Source organism: Mirounga leonina, unplaced genomic scaffold (assembly GCF_011800145.1).
Source record: "Mirounga leonina isolate KUSES-001 unplaced genomic scaffold, KU_Mleo_1.0 Mir_175, whole genome shotgun sequence".
NCBI lineage: Eukaryota > Metazoa > Chordata > Mammalia > Carnivora > Phocidae > Mirounga > Mirounga leonina.
This window is the reverse complement of record NW_023270453.1, coordinates 30,126,423-30,141,873: the sequence shown is the minus strand read 5'-3', so window position 1 is coordinate 30,141,873 and position 15,451 is coordinate 30,126,423. Positions and strand designations below refer to the sequence as shown.

At 55.4% G+C, this 15,451-nt stretch overlaps 2 protein-coding genes across 2 annotated transcripts; both read left to right on the top strand.

Annotated features, from left to right (window-relative positions):
* The first annotated feature begins 2,000 nt into the window (after positions 1-2,000).
* PRM3 (protamine 3) lies at positions 2,001-2,415 on the top strand. The gene has a single exon (XM_035022437.1). It carries the CDS (start codon positions 2,066-2,068, stop codon positions 2,333-2,335), a length of 270 nt encoding a protein of 89 aa, XP_034878328.1. The 5' UTR covers positions 2,001-2,065; the 3' UTR covers positions 2,336-2,415.
* A 2,849-nt stretch (positions 2,416-5,264) lies between these two features.
* On the top strand, positions 5,265-6,758 carry TNP2 (transition protein 2). Its single transcript, XM_035022436.1, has 2 exons — positions 5,265-5,671; positions 6,584-6,758. The coding sequence occupies exons 1-2, from the start codon at positions 5,317-5,319 to the stop codon at positions 6,598-6,600; spliced, it is 372 nt and encodes a 123-aa protein (XP_034878327.1). The 5' UTR covers positions 5,265-5,316; the 3' UTR covers positions 6,601-6,758.
* The last annotated feature ends 8,693 nt before the right edge of the window (positions 6,759-15,451 follow it).

The following is a 15,451-nucleotide window of genomic DNA, read 5'->3' as shown; positions in this document are numbered from 1 at the left end:
GCCAGGCCAGGGTGGGGTGGGGACAATGGTGGGGTGGGGCCCCCGAGTCATAGTGGGGGGCCGCCTTTATATACAAGTCCCCAAAGAGCTGCCAGCAAACCAGACCAACATTAACAGCAAGAGCAGGTGGGCAGGCCTCAGCCCTCCTCCCCCACCCCCACGGCCAGCTGCAGACTCCACCTAAGCCACCTGCCCAGCCAGCACCATGGTCCGCTGCCGCGGGAGGAGTCCGAGCGAGCGTCCACAGCAGGGGCAGGGCCATGGGCAGCAGGGGCAGGGGCAGCAGCAAGAGGGCCAGGAGCAGGAGCAGACAGTGAACCAGGAGGACATCCCGGTGGAAGGAAGGACCCACAGAGACCGCTATCACTATAGACACAGGCACTGCTCCCGGAGGAGGCGGTACAGGATCCATAAAAAGCGGCGACGCTCCTGCCGGAGGAGGCGGCGCCGAAGATGCACCTGCAGGCACGGGAGGCACCACAGAGGTCTGGCCAGTCCCCGCCCCGGACACACCCCGCCCCCTGGGACACCCTCTCCCCGCCACCGAGCCCCATCCCCACGGCCCGGTAACCCGAACTCTTTCCCAAAAGGCTCCAGAAGGGTCAGGAGGAGGAGATACAGAAGGCGGTGCTAAGCCTTCCTGGGCCCATCACAGCCCTGGATGGGAATTAAGGAAAAGTCACCCACCAAAGAACCACCTCACGAGACCACAGACATCCCCCGACGTCAGATGCCGAAGCCCACAACATCTTGACTACAATGAGCAAAAGTCATCTGCCAAATAAAGCTTGAGATAATAATACACTTGGCTGTCAGGGTCTCCTTTACACAAATGGCACTGATATAAGAGTAAATGAATATGATAAAACTAAATCCCGTACTGTGCTGGCGGGTCACCCTGTGACACTGTGGGTACCTTCCATCACCCAGATTCAGGGTTTCCTGCTGGGCCTCACTATTCTGCCTTAATGAATATTCGGGGGTGCTGGGTAGCTGGGGAAAGTGGGACTTGTGACCGAGGTGGACATGCTCCAGCAAGAACAAGGCCAGCATGGAGGGAACCAAAGCCCCTTGCGGGACGGAGTGAGGCCTTGTGCACAGTCTGAGGCCCTGCATTGCCACAGACTTTTAAGGCCCTGCTCCCTCTGGAGGCTCCAGGACAGAACCCATTCCTGCCTCTGGAGTGAAGCGCCTCCTAGTTTTCTTAGTGTTCTAATCCCTGCTTCCGTGAGCACACTGCCCTCCCTGTGTGAAATCCCTCTGCCTCTCTTATAGGGACACCTCTGAGCACATTAAGGGCCCACTCAGATAAGCCATGGAGGGTCCTTATTCAGCAGACCACAGCCACTAAGGATTGGGGGCAGAAAATTGGCAGGAAATCCATTTTCCATCCTAAGTGCTCAGGAAGGACTCCTCCCCTCCCATGCTGAAAACTGTGTGGTATGGGCGTGTGTAAAGAGACCTGTGATCCCCAAACAGGAAAGACTTAGTAGGGAGGGTTTTCTAGGAGCATAGCTTATACATAGAGCACGAGTTTTAAGTATACCCGTGTGGCCTCCCCCACCAGCCCCCTTCCCTGGCCCCAGGTCAAGAAACCAGACATTTCCAGCCCCTCCCTCATGCCAATTCCCCCAAAAGGAGTCACTATTCTGATCCATCTTCACATACTGTCAACAGCTCTCTCTCGGGCTGGGTATTTCTGGAATGTGGGGAGGAGTCTGTGGGCTCTCCTGCTTCTGGAAATTCTATCCCCAACTGTCATCCCAGCTAAAAGGGGGCCTTTTGCCAGCACAAATGAGGCCTGGTGGAGGGGGTAACATGGCAAGGCAAGGGGGCCGGCCTGGAATTCTCTGACCCGGCCTGCAGGTGGTGGGAACTTAGGGGAGCTGCTGGTGGCCGGGATCTGAGTCAGGTGTTGGTCCAGGACTCAGGTATCCAAGGGTGGGGCTGGGGGGCTCCAGGGGCCCCTTTGTGATGTCAGCGCCCTGCCTGCTGTCCTCACAGCCCCTCCACTTTGCCCCCAGTGGCCTTCCTGCCCAGTCTGGAGAGGCAGCCAGAGCGGGCAATGGGTTCCCGTTGTGCCAAGCTCGGCACAGGCCACAGCCGGGGCCATGAATCCTCCATGAAGAAGCTCGTGGCCTGCGTGAGTCAGGATAACTTCTCCTTATCGTCCGAGGGTGAGGAAGAGGAGGAGGGAGAGGAGGAGGAGGAGGAAGAAGAGCTCCCGGTGCAGGGGAAGCTGCTGTTGATGGAGTCCGAGCGGCAGGAGGAGGAGAGCGCCGAAGAAGACCCTGTGGCCCAGCAGAACCCCGAGCCCAAGCAGACGCATGCCTGACCCATGATGGTGGCCCAGGAAGAGGGGCCTGCCACTGTTCCAGCGAGAAGAATGTTCAGAAAAGAGTCAATAAAAAGTCTCCAAGGACTTCTGCTCTCCTGTGGTGCCACGAGTTTGTGTGTGTTTCAGGGAGGCTGAAGAGCAGGAGTCCGTGACCCCTGTTCCTGAGGTCCAGCCAGAAGTTCTCATGAGGCTCACCCCCATGAATTCTCAGCCACCCTCCCCTGCTTCGGGGGGCTGGGAAATGTGGTAGCCAGTGCTGTCGGGGGTGGGGCTCAGGGAAAGGGGGAAGATTCGTCTCTGAGTCTGGGCAGATGGAGGGGGGAAGCACCCCATGGGCCAGGGAGCTTGGGAGTTCAGCAGACCTGGGCTCCAATTTCTTTCTGCTAGCTGTGTGACCTTGAGCAAGTCACTGTCTGTCTCTGAGCCTCAACCTGCCCCTCCCTGCTACCCCACAGGTTAATTCGTTTGGGAGAAGTGACCGCGGGGGATGGGTGGGATGAGGCCTGGCACACAGGAAGTGCTGCTGGGGTCATGGTGGTTACACCTGCCACTCCAGCCCTGGTTTGGGGCTCAGAACATAGGGAGGGGTCTCGAGTCCTCTGCTACTATCCTCACACTCAAGGTGACCACTTGTGCAGCCCCCCCCACCCCCGCCAGAGGCTCACTTCTGCCTTTATCAAGGGGTCCAGCTGCCATTGCCCTCATCACAGCAACGGGCAGCGGGAACCCAGACCCAGAACCGGGCCCTGCGTCTGCTTACTCTGGCCTTCGAGAAGCATCAGAATGCATCTGTGGCCCATCCTGCCCTGACTCCCTTGACTCTCCTCTTTCCAAAAGAAAGGACAAATGTGTTCTCCCCCCTTCCCTTGGTCCCCCAAGCACTGATCGGGGCTGCTGGGGAGGGGTTGCAGGGGACACAGTATTTCCACGGGAACCTCAGTTTCTCTGGGAGCTATACGTGAGGGTAAGGAGGGGCCCTGAGTTACTCAAGGGGGAGGCCTCCACTGAGGCCTTCGGCAGGCGGAGGATGGGTGTCGCCTGAAGGAAGGGGCCCTGCTGTGGCTTGGTGGGCTGGTTTGGTCCTTCTGTCTACCTGCCCAGTCATTCGCCAACATCGATGGAGCCCCTGCTGTAAGCCAGGCATGACGGGCCCTGAGAACACTAAAACACAGTCTCTGTCCCACTATGCACTCGAGGGTGGGGATGTGGGGAGTCAGCCATGGAGGGGTGGTGGGAGGGTGGGGGGCAGACGGTAGGGGGGAGAGGGTGGGGAGGAAGTGGGGGAGGGGAGGGGAGATGGTCCAGAGACCCAGAAAGGGTCTTCACAGAGTGGCCCAGCAGCAATCTCCCAACCAGCCCCACCGAGCCCACACAAGGCCAAGCCATAGGAACAGAGCCGCACGCGCCTTCCGTAATCCCCACGGGTCCCTTCGTGACCGGGAGGCGGGAACAGAAGGGGCCAGACCTGGATTCAAAACTGGTCACTCAGAGAGTCTGAGCCTCTTTCCCGTTTTTACAATCTAATGATCATACCTACTTCCCAGGGTGCATTCGTTTCTTAGGGGCCCAGCTGGATAATCCAGGATGTTCTCAAGATCTTTAATTTACTTACATCTGCAAAGATCCTTTTTCCAAAAACGCTCACTGTGACAGGGTCCAGGGATTAGGACATGGACATATCTTTGGGGGGGCCACCATTCAGCCCACCACACAGGGTTATGGGGAGGCTTGAGGGCAGAGCTGCCTGGGCAGGGTAGGGCCCGGAGGCCAACCACACAGGAAGTGCTCAGTCAATGAGAGTAGTGTTCACCGTGACTGACGGGAAGTGCTTATTACTGACCTACAACAAAAGCAGATTGTAGCAAAGCCTCACAACAAGGTGCAAAGTTGTGCATGAGCAATGGAGAGAAGTGGAGGCTGGCTGGGGGGAAGGGAGAGGGAGTCCCATGGCAGGCGAGAATAGGAGGTACAGGCCAAGGGGCCAAGAGCTAAGCCCTTGCAAGGGCTTCGGCCAAGGAGTGGGGAGAGGCAGGTGGCTGCAGACGGAGCACCGGACAGCTCTGATGGGGCAAACGCAGGTGTGGGCTTTCTGCTCTGGGAACTGGGAGGTCTGAGCAGGGCCAGGGTGATTCCAATCGTATGGCAGGGCTCCACCAGCAAGGAGGGGAGCAGGGTGGGCAGGCGGGAATCGGGAGAAAGGCAGGCTCTCAGGGGTGTCCTGGGGCTTGCTTGGGCACCTCAGGCTCAGAAGAACACCCCAAAGGAAGGAATGATGTCCCTTTGTTGGATAAGGAAAGCAAGCCTTGAAAACCAAAATACTCTACCCAAGAATGGACATCAGTGCAAACTGGGGAGGCGAGTTCACCAGGCAGAGCCCAGGACCACCCATCAGTCTGCCAGGGACTCTCATCCAACCTGCTCAACGTCCACCAGCCGGCCCACTGCACCGGGGTCAGAGGCGCTCCTAGCTTCCATGCCGTGTGGGGGGAAAAATGAGACGCACTGGGAATGCTTAGACAAAGGGTACTGAGCTCTTTCTGGGGGCTGGCCCCAAGCCAACCACTGGACATCGCTTCTCTCATTGAACTCATCCGATATCCTAGGAGGGAGGTGTTCATATTGTCTCCGTTGTACAAAGAGGGGAACCGGGACGTGGAGAGGCCAATGCCCAGGTGAGCGACCAGAGGAAAGGAAACAGCAGATCTGGGATGCAGGCCCAGCTCCATCTGACCCAAGGGTCCCTACTTTTAACCAGCAGATGGGACTCCCCCAGAGTACCCCTGCAAGCGGCCCCACCCTGGGGTGACGGTCAGGGGCAGGGGCTTTGTCCCGGCCTGGCCACATCTGTTACACCCACGTGGTCTGTGCCATCACAATCAGCCCCAACTATATAACTAGGGGCCGTCGGGGCCTCTGTCAAGCTGGGTGTGCCACAAGAGGAGGAGGAGGTGGCCTCTGCCCCCCAAGTGTGGCCTCCCATGGACACCAAGACACAGAGCCTTCCCAACACCCACACCCAGCCCCATAGCAACTCTCGGCCCCAAAGCCACACCTGCAGCCCGTGCACCTGCAGCTCCCACTGCCACACCTGCAGCCAAACCTGCAGCCGGAGCTGCAGCCGGAGCCCCACTGGCTACCAGAGCCAGATTTCACACCCCAGCCCGCCACCGAGGCACCAGAAACACACCATGCACTCCCACCACTGTTCCCCACGGCCCACCACCCATTCCTGCAGCTACCCCAAAAACAGAAAGAATTTGGAAGGAAAGGTGAACAAGAGGAAGGTGGTCAAGAGGAGACAGCAGGTGTATAAAACAAAGAGGCGGAGCTCAGGTACCTTTCAAGCAGGCGGGGAAGGGCCACGAGGCCGACCCCCAGGTGAGGGGGAGCAGCCTAGGTGGACCCCAGGGTAGCGAGGTGAAGGCTGCGTGACCACAGAGGAAGCACAGGCGAGGGGGATAAAGGAGAAGTTGTACAGAGGATGCACCAATGGACTAGTTCTTGCAATAAATTGGGATGGGTTGATTGGGAGGATGGACAGATTGCAGATTAGCTAGATGGAAGCATGGATGGGTAGATGAGACGCTGGATGGGTAAGTCATTTGTTAAGAAGGTTGGTTGGGAGAGGGATGGGTGACAGGGTTAGGCTTGAGGAGAGGGAGGGATGAAACATCAGCTGAATGACTGGAAAGTGGAATGGATGTTGCATGGTAGGGTAAATCTGATTGATGCTCGTAGGGTAACAAATTAGTCGGTTGAACCAATAGTTGTGATCAGATTGTTTGGATATGGTAAGAAGAAGCTGAATTGGTTGGACATACTTGGACAGCTGAAGGTAGGAGTATTGATGGTTGAGTTGGTTAAACAATGATTGGCTAGGTGGGTGGATGATCAGATTAGTGGATGGATTAATGGGTAGATGAGCTGACCGGATGGTTAACTGGATGGATGAATGCACCTATGGATGGAAGCCTAGATGTCTGGACAGACTGAATGGGCAGCCTGGATATAGTTTAAAATGAAGCCATGTTGGATAAATGGATGGAGTGGGTGAATTTGTGAATGGGTGGGTGACAAATGGAATAAATGGATGAATTCACAGATGATCCTTTTGATCTTAACATTCCAAACTCTAGCCACACACCCCGTATTTAGTTACAAATGAGCAGTCCAAACTGCAAAGAAGGAAGTGAGTGCGTGAAGCATTCCACTATTAAAGGTCCCTTTCGCATTCCCACCCCTTAGGGCGGAGATACAACTGAGACAGCACCCCATGGCTTGTTCCTGTGTTGGTTTCACCCAAATAAGAAACGCCATCTCACGTGGAATGCTAGAAAGAAGTCCACCTGTATGCAGGAACATGGTACTACAGTGATTTCTATGCAACCTTGATTAAAGCTTGTACACTGGATGACTATTCCTTGTGTGGGCATTTTGATTTCACTAAAAGGGGTCACGTGTTTTGGGGCCTTGGCGTGGAAGCTGGAAGCAGGGAAGAGGCTGTGCCAGCCCAGGAGCAGAAATGAATGTGGGCTGGAGATTCCCAAGAAGCCTTCGAAGCCAGCCAGGCAGCCCTCTGCTTGGGCAGAGCCCTCTTTGCCCTATATGCTCCCACCTTGTGCACACAAGTGTGCACATACACACGGGATGCCCACAGGCCCCCACCCTGTTCATGCAGTGACCCACATGCAGTAGACAGGAGGGGGGCTAGGAATGTGCATTTTGAAGTCCAGACCACCCCGAGTTTGAACCCTGCTCCTATTTCCCTGCTGTGATGCTGGGCTGCTGATCAACCTCTCTGAACCTGAACCTCCCTTGTTCCAACAAACTTTGGCGCTGTGCTAGGCTCTGGGAACTCAGAGGGCACACACGGCATGGAAACCCAAGATCTGCTAGTCACAATTAAGTGGTATCAAAGGAGCAAGGCCATATAATGCAGAGCAACTGTGGACCTGAGGGAAGAACATTCCGGGCTCAAAGCTAGAGCATGTGCAAAGGCCCCAAGGAGGGAGAAGAGCTTCAGGTGTTTCTGGCATAGGATCTGCAGGTGGTGGGACAGGAGGTGGGGAAGTGCCAGGTGGGGGCCAGGCCATGCAGGGATTTGCATGGGGAGCTTGGCCATTATATTTGGTGCGAGAAGTCACAGGAGGGTCTTAAAATGGGGCAAGTGACAGGGTTCTGTGTGCTTTTAAAGATGGTGTGAGCTGCAGTGTAGAGACTAGATTATAGGACACAGAAGGCACACAAAGAGCCGTTGGCAGGGTGGGGCTTGCAAAGAGGGGATGGTGGCCTGGACTGCAGCACTGAAATCAGGAGAGAACTTCACAGTCTTCTCATCTGTAAAATGGGTGCTCCTGGTGGATGGCTGGGAGGGAGGGCTCAAAGAGGTGGTGGTTGTGAGTGGTATGAAGCCTGGGTGCTCTGCACCTAGTAGGCACTTTGCAATTAATACGGCATCAAATACCAGACGGTGGGAATGGTTAGGGTCCCGTGTAAATCACCTTCCAACCCAGAAGCCTCTTGGGGTCAGACCCAAGTTCCCAGCTGGGGGAACTCAAATCCCCCTGAGACTCCCGTCTTGCCTAACGGGGTAACCTAGCACCGCGCCAGGCACATGGATGCTTGGTGCTCCCTTCTGTTTCATTTGACATTTGGGCTAACAGAACGGGGTGGAACACACGGGGAGGTGGGTGGGTGTGGAAATGATGGGGGTGTCTACAGAGGAGGGAAAGGGACCAGAGGGGGAGCCTCGGGGGAAGGTGGTCCTTTCATCACATATACATCAACCTGAGACTAATATCCTGCCGGACGTCAATTACGGGGAGTGGATCCAAGTTCCGATGCTCGTGCCCCAGGTGGTAGCAGGAAGTACAGAGTCTCCTGTGAGGGCTCTGCTGTGTGGCCTTAGCAAGGCATTTTCCCTCTCTGTGCCCCCCTCCTCATCTCCCAAGGTGTCGCTGGGCAGGGGGGATTCCCTGAGATGATGCACACGCGAGCGTCCAGCACAAGGCCTGGTGCACAGTCTGCGCTTCCTGGGCCCCTCTCCGCCCCTCACGGCAGGGAAATGTTCCAGGTGGGCACCGCGCACCTGAGAGGATGTGGGGAAGGGCCCAAGCGGGCTGGGGAAATAACCATGTTCGGAGCACCTATGAGGCGCCAGATGCTTTGACATAAATGTTTCCACTGCATCCACACACCTAAGCAGGAGGCAACACTGCTCTGACTTGACAAAGCAGCTGAGACTCAGAGGTGAAAGAGCTCGATAAGGTCGGCTGGAGGGCATGTCTGAGGTTAGACCTTCATGCTTTGCCCAAAACCACCGGTTTCCTAGTAAAAATGTAAGGCCAAGGGGCACCTGGGTGGCTCAGTCGGTTAACAGAACCTGACTCCTGATTTCAACTCGATCTCAGGGTCATGAGTTCAAGCCCCATGTAGGCTCCATGCCCAGTGTGGAGCCTACTTATGAAAAATAATAAATAAAATAAACAACATACATACATACATACATACATACATACATAAAGGGCATAATCTGGCCAGATTATGCCATGATAGTCACTGACACCTCAGGGCAAAAGAGTCTGGGAAGCACATTTTAAGGGAGCAGGTGGAGACAAAGTGTTAGAAGATAAGGTCAAGGACTTTGAGCCCTACTCATCAAAGGGCCTCCCTATTCCCTGGACAGTGTCCTTTGATGATATGATCACTGAAGGCAGGAGATCTTCTACTGTGGAGATAGGATCTCTGTAATAGAGGAAGTCAACTGGGAAGCAGACAGGCTGGGTCGCATGGACCCATCCTTAACCCCACAGCTCCCTGATACCAACGCTCAGGAAAAAGTTGCACAAACACACACAGATAACCACCAGTCACATAGACAAAGAAATCGCCATTCAAGCCCACTCAGACACAGAAAGCTAGGTTTACATGTGGACTCCTAAACAGACACACACACACACACACACACACACACACGCACGCACGGGCTCTCACACACGTCCCCTCCCACACTGAAACACACTCCAGCAGGCGCTCACAGGCACACAACCCCCTCTCGTAGTCAGTCACTTGATGACAAGAGGAAAAACATCAAACCACAGATTCATTCTTTCACTTGCTTGGTTTCGGGTGGGGAGGCAATAGTTTGGGGGCAAGTCTGCTGGAAACCCAAATTCAGGAAACATAAACAGATGCTAAATACAGACACCGAAAGGCCATGCAGATTCTGAAGGCAACCTGCCTTGCCTTTCTGGTGGAGAGATGTCATTTGGGTGGGATATCGGGAGGGGGGTGGGGGACAGGGAGTGTGGCCTGAGAAATAGCGGGACACAGCCTCTCCTAAGGGGACCCAGCGGTCCTGGGGGAGACGGAAGCAGATCTGGAGATCCTGGGTTGCCATGCCCATCTGAGGAATGATTCAGGAGGAAAAAGAGCTCACACTCCTTAGCCATACAGACCCAGATTCCACTCCCAGCCCCCTGACTCCCCCCGCTCACTGGATGACCCCAGGCCTGTCTCTTAACCTCTCTGAGCCTTACTTGCATCTCACGCTCTGTGAAGAGGTCCAAGGGGCCCCTTGATCTTGATCGCTCCATCCCCTGAACTTAGCAGGGTGCTGGTACATAGGAGGAGCTCGGTGAACAGTTGTTGACTCGATCAAAGAATGAGCAGCCATTAAAGCAACAGCGAGTTTCCAGGTATGTACCCACTGCACGGGCATAAATGGAAACAGGTGGACTACACCAAGTATTGGCGAGGATGCAGGTGAGCAGGTACTGTTGATGTGGCTGCTGAGGGGGTAATCGTGCATGGCCACATTGGCAGGCAATCAGGACGTGTCTACTAACATTTAAAGTGCGCAGAGTGTTGGGGCGCCTGGGTGACTCCATCGGTTAACTCTCAATTTCTGCTCAGGTCATGATCTCGGGGTTGTAGGATTGAACCCCGCATCAGGTTCCATGCTGAGTATGGAGCCCACTTGGGATTCTCCATCTCTTTCTCCCTCTGCCTCCTGGCACCCCCATGCTTGTGCATGCACTCTCTTTCTCTTAAAAAAAAAACAAAAAATATACAAAGTGTTTCTCACACGCTGGCACCAAGAGCCAAAAATTGGAAAACAACCCATGTGCCCATCCATAGGGGATGGCTGTATGAACACACAGGGGTCAGTGAGGAATACCGCCCAGTTTTTTAAAACAGTGGGGGTTGATCACTCTATCCAGATCACCAGCAGTGAAAAGAGCAAGATGGAGAAAGATATATCATTTACAGAGGAAAATAGTCTACCCAGAGCAACACTGTATTTATATGGGGGCAAAGGCAACTATGTGAGTACATGGGAAAAGATCTGGAAGCAAAGAGGCCAAGCTGGTGCCTGCGGTTACATCTGGGGAGGGGAAGTGCTTTCATTGTTTCATACGGGGAAATGAAAAAGTAAATTAAGGAGAAAAAAAAGGAATGAGCGTCCGTGAGGAATCTAGTAGGTGCTCAGCAATGCTTTGTTGACTCCGGAAAGAGACAGTGAGGGGAATGTTGTTTATCAACTCTGTGCCCACAGAGCAGTCTGGGCTTGCTGGTCCAGGCAAGGTGGCCCAGAAGGCGCTCCCCAGAGGGACTCATCGCTGCGGGGTAGGGCACGCATGGCCTTCCCCCAGCCCAACCTCTGCCTCTAAACCATTCCTGCTCACCTCAGCCTCCTCTCCGGCCACCCGCCGCTTGGGTCCTCAAACGTGTGTCTCCGGGCCTTTGCCTGTGCTGTGCTCGGCCAAGAGCACACTCCCTTCTTGCCCCTTGGCCAAGACCCACTTGCTCTTTACAATTCAGGTCCGAGGATCACCTCCTCCCAGAGCCTGCTCCCAGGGTCCGGCCGGCTTGGCCGGGGACCTCTTCGGTGCCAACAGACGCTGGGCTTCCTGGGTCCCGGGCCACTGCCGAGCCTCCTGCTGGTTCTGTATGTGCCCAGAAAGGAGATGCCTCCTCACCCAGAGAACGGGGACCGATCCAAGCTCTCGTCATGGTGCCTGCCGTTGGCGAGCGGCCCGAGCTGAGGACTCATCAGCGGAGCCTGCTGTATGTCGTGTGTCTAGTTTCATAGATTTTCTGCTCTCTGTCAAACTGCCATGGTTTTTACTGTCAATGGCTCACACTTAATTTTCCATCTATGGGGTACAGTAGGGTGGGAACCCGATCAGCTTATTAGAATTGTGTATAAACATAGAATGAATAGCCTCCGAGCGAGGTCCGAGGGATTTGCTGATGAAAAGGCACTGGGCCTGCCATGCTTGGAGTTTGTGGGACTGCTGTTGGGGCGCTGGATTAAGTCCACCTGCCTGAAGCCATAGCACTGGTCGGGGTGGTGGGGGGAAGCTGGGCCTGGAACCAGGTCTGTCTGGACTCCACAACCAGTGCTCTTGGAAATCCTCTTTCCTGCCCCTCCGCTGCCCTCCAGAAGCTGGTCAATCTCTACTGCACATAATCTCTGACCCATCTCTTTCTTCACCTGTCACATGGGGATCATGGGCCTGCTGGAAGGTTCTCATCAAGTCTCCCCAGGACCAGGAGGATCCATCCTATCTATCGTCACTTTGGAGTCATCACTCCTGGCCATTTGGCTTCTTCTGCCCTAAAGGAGAACTTTCTCCTTAGACTCAAGTGTCCCCGGCGGCACATACCTTCCCCCGGAAACACAGTCATTCCTGCTGACGGGACGGGCTGGGCTGGGCTCAGGTTCTACCCCACACAACAAGGCAGCCTCCCCAGACGGAGGCCTCTGAGCGGGACTCGGCCTCCCCAAAACACCTGTTCCAAGTTCCCCTGGTTCCTGGAGCAGCGAGCTATCCCTCAGAACTGGCTTTGCACCCATTTCAGGGGATAGTGGTGACACCCCGGCAGGTCTGGGACAGCACTGAGGTGTGTCCCAAGGCCTCTACCATGAGTCATTGTGGCTCAAGAACCAGCTGTCTGGAAGGTCAGCAGCCAGAGGGCTCTTTCCATTCCCAATCCTATAGTGTTTCCCACCTCGGGGCTCCCCAGAGGCCTTAAGGACTGTCTCCAGCCCTCCCCACCTCCCAGCAAGGCCCTGCCCGATGGACTAGACCCCCGCCAACCCCTATACCTCACCCCTGCACTCACCCCCTTGCTCTACACCAGCGCTACACGCCTCTCTCTGGTCCTCAGGCATGCCTGCCATTCCCACCACAGGGCCTTTGCACAAGCTGCTCTCTCTGCCTGGAGTCCTCTTCAGCCAGCTTTCAGAAAGACCTCAACTCTACCACCATCCAAAAGGCTTTTTCTGACTGCCTGATCTCACCCCTGCCCAAACCTCTCGTCGCTCCCCTTTCTCCGTGTTGATCTCCCCCACAGTACTGACCACAATCTGAAACAATCACGTGAACTCACTGTCTCCTCTATGCTTGAAGACCCCTGAGTTCCCAGCGCCTGGCAGACAGTAGGCACTCGACAAATCCCTACTGAATCAATACTGAAGGAGGGAAATAGGGGATTACCCCCATCTTGCAGAGGAGAAAACTGAGGCACAGAGAAACTAAGAAGCTTGCCCCAGGCTGCATGCTTGTTAAGGGACATATTTAAACTCAGGCCCCCTGACCGCAGACTCCACGCTGTAAGCCCCGCTGCTCGGGTCTCCCCAGAGGCACAGACTCCCACGGGAAGCTCAGCGGCCCCACACGTTAGAGGCAGCCAGGACAGGGGAGCACGGGGACAGTGTACAATTTCAGGATTGCGTGTCCTGGCCAGGAGTGGCTTTTCCCAGCAGAACTTTGCCAAAGGAGGACAGAGAAACTGAAAAACTGAGCCCTGTGCGCCAGGATTTTGATTCCCCACGGCTGCTGGCTGGGCCGCTCACTTCTCAGCTGTCCAGTGGGGAGTAGGACCACCTGCATGTCTGGCTGTGGACAGAGGGTGGTCCCAACTGTCCTGTGACAAGTCACTTGTGCTAAGCCCTTGCTCTGTGCCTGGCACTCTGCTTTGGGCTTTGCATGCACTGCTGCTCGGTAAGGTACAAAACTTCCAGGGACCTTTTTGCAGATGGGGCAAATGGGGCCCAGAGAGGGCAAGCTGCTTGCCTAAGGTCACACAGCTGGGAAGCAGCGGGCATGGAGTCCGCACACAGCCCACTCTTGCCATGGCTTCCTGCAAGCCTAGTACTTGTCCAGGGAGAGGCAGATGTTCATCAATCAGCATGTTTCCTTTTTCCTTTTGGCGTCTGGATGTGGTTTCATTCTGAACTCAGGACTTCAGAAAATGAAACCGAAGCCAGAGTAACTGTCACTGTCGGTAGTGAGGAGAACCCACGTGTGCTCAGCGACTTGTGCCTGACTCACCATGGCTTTCACAACCAGGAATTGGTCAGCAGGGAGGAGGGGGCCAGGCCCACTGTACAGGCAAGGTCATGGACACTCGAAGACGGACTCGGAGCCACAAAGGGTGAGGTGGAAGCCTCCTCGAGCTCGTAAATGAGAGGGAAGCCGGCAGAGCTGTCCCCACTCTTCCCAAGGCGGGCTCCGGATACAAATGAGTCTCTGATTTCTTTGGCATCTACAGTTTTTTCTAGCAAACACACCAGGATTTGAGATCACCAGGAATTGGGGGGAGGGAGTTTACAGCACAGCGGACAAGGGCGAAAGCTCTAGAGGTCAGATATCCTAGAGAGGAATCTCAACTCTCTCCCTTCTGAGCTGTGTGCACCCAGGCAAGTGACTCCCCTCCTGAGCCTCAGTTTCTGTATCTGTAAAATGGACAGATTGGATGGTTGTACCAACCCAATGAGCTAAGGACTATAAAGCATTTAGCACACAGTCAGCTCAGGCCAATATATCACAGGTATCGGTAAATGCAATGAAGGAGGGGGCTCCACACAGGCATGGATGGGAGTGTGGCAGCAAGGGGGGAGCTGTGAGAAGGCAGCCCCAGTCCCCACGAAAAGGGGTGACTCTCCCATGTAGCCATGGAAGCTATCAATGGGGGTTAGTGGGGCATATGGACCAGCAGCTATTTATAGACTTCCCTCTGTCCAGAGGCCTGCCAAGGAGACATGCTGGCAGGAAGACAAATCTTGCAGAAGCCAGCCCAGCCTGCTGGCCTTCCCTGGGCCTGGACCCCCGCCCCCAGCTCCAGTGAGGGGGAGGTGCTACCCTTCCCCACTGCCGGCATCCAGGGGCCTGGCTTATCCCCACAAAACTAGGTCCATGTCTTCTCCGGCCTGTGTTCCTGGGGTTAGGGATTCTAGAATGGGCCGGAGGGATGAGGCCACATGGTTTCGGGCTCCAACACGCAGCCACACTCACAGGTGCCCCCAGAGGAACAACAGCAACAGCAGTAACCTGCTGAACGCTTACGCTCCCCAGGGGCTGCTCTAAGCACTTGACCCATAATCACTCATGTTAATCCCTGCCGCCAGGAAGGAGGCACGATGTTTTTTCCTGTATCACAGAGGAAGAAACCAAGGGAGGGGGCTTAATTACATGCTCAGAGTCATAGGGCTAGAGAGGTGTATGGCTGAACTGGAATCCAGGTAGTCTGGGTCCACGGTCTGGCTTTTCATCACTACTTTATATTTTATTCATCACCCACCACAGGGCACAGCACCCGCAGATGCTCTGGAATGCCCACAGCCCCTGACCACCAGCACACGCATGCCTCTCCATCCTCTGTCCCACCGCCCTGCACACCAATGCACGCACGTACTCACACGCACACACACTCTCAACACAGGATGACGACATCGATGCTGCCAACACACATCCAGGGAGCTGATGGGGTCCTAAGCAAGGCTGGCTCTGGGCCACCCCCTTATGTTCAAGAGGAAACACAGGCAGCCTGGGGCCAGGGAAGGAAAGCGCCAAGGAGGCAGGCAGGAGGACCTGGCACCCATCTGGACTTCAGACAGAGGCCTGGGCTGCAGCCTGAGAGCAGCCCATAGAGGGCAGTGTGTGCCAGTGTGAGAAGGCTGGCCGAGCCCCCAGCCTGGCCTGTCTTCTGTGTAACCCTGGGTGACCCGGAGACTACCCACTCACTAGCCCCAACCCTTATTTGTTCTTTCTTTCCTTCAAAAATACACGTGCCAGCCAGGCACCTAAGGCGTACCTTGCCACG

What these genes read in the sequence shown, in the direction of transcription:
- PRM3 (XM_035022437.1), top strand. Translation starts at nt 2,066, where the DNA reads ATGGGTTCCCGTTGTGCCAAGCTCGGCACAGGCCACAGCCGGGGCCAT.
- TNP2 (XM_035022436.1), top strand. Translation starts at nt 5,317, where the DNA reads ATGGACACCAAGACACAGAGCCTTCCCAACACCCACACCCAGCCCCAT.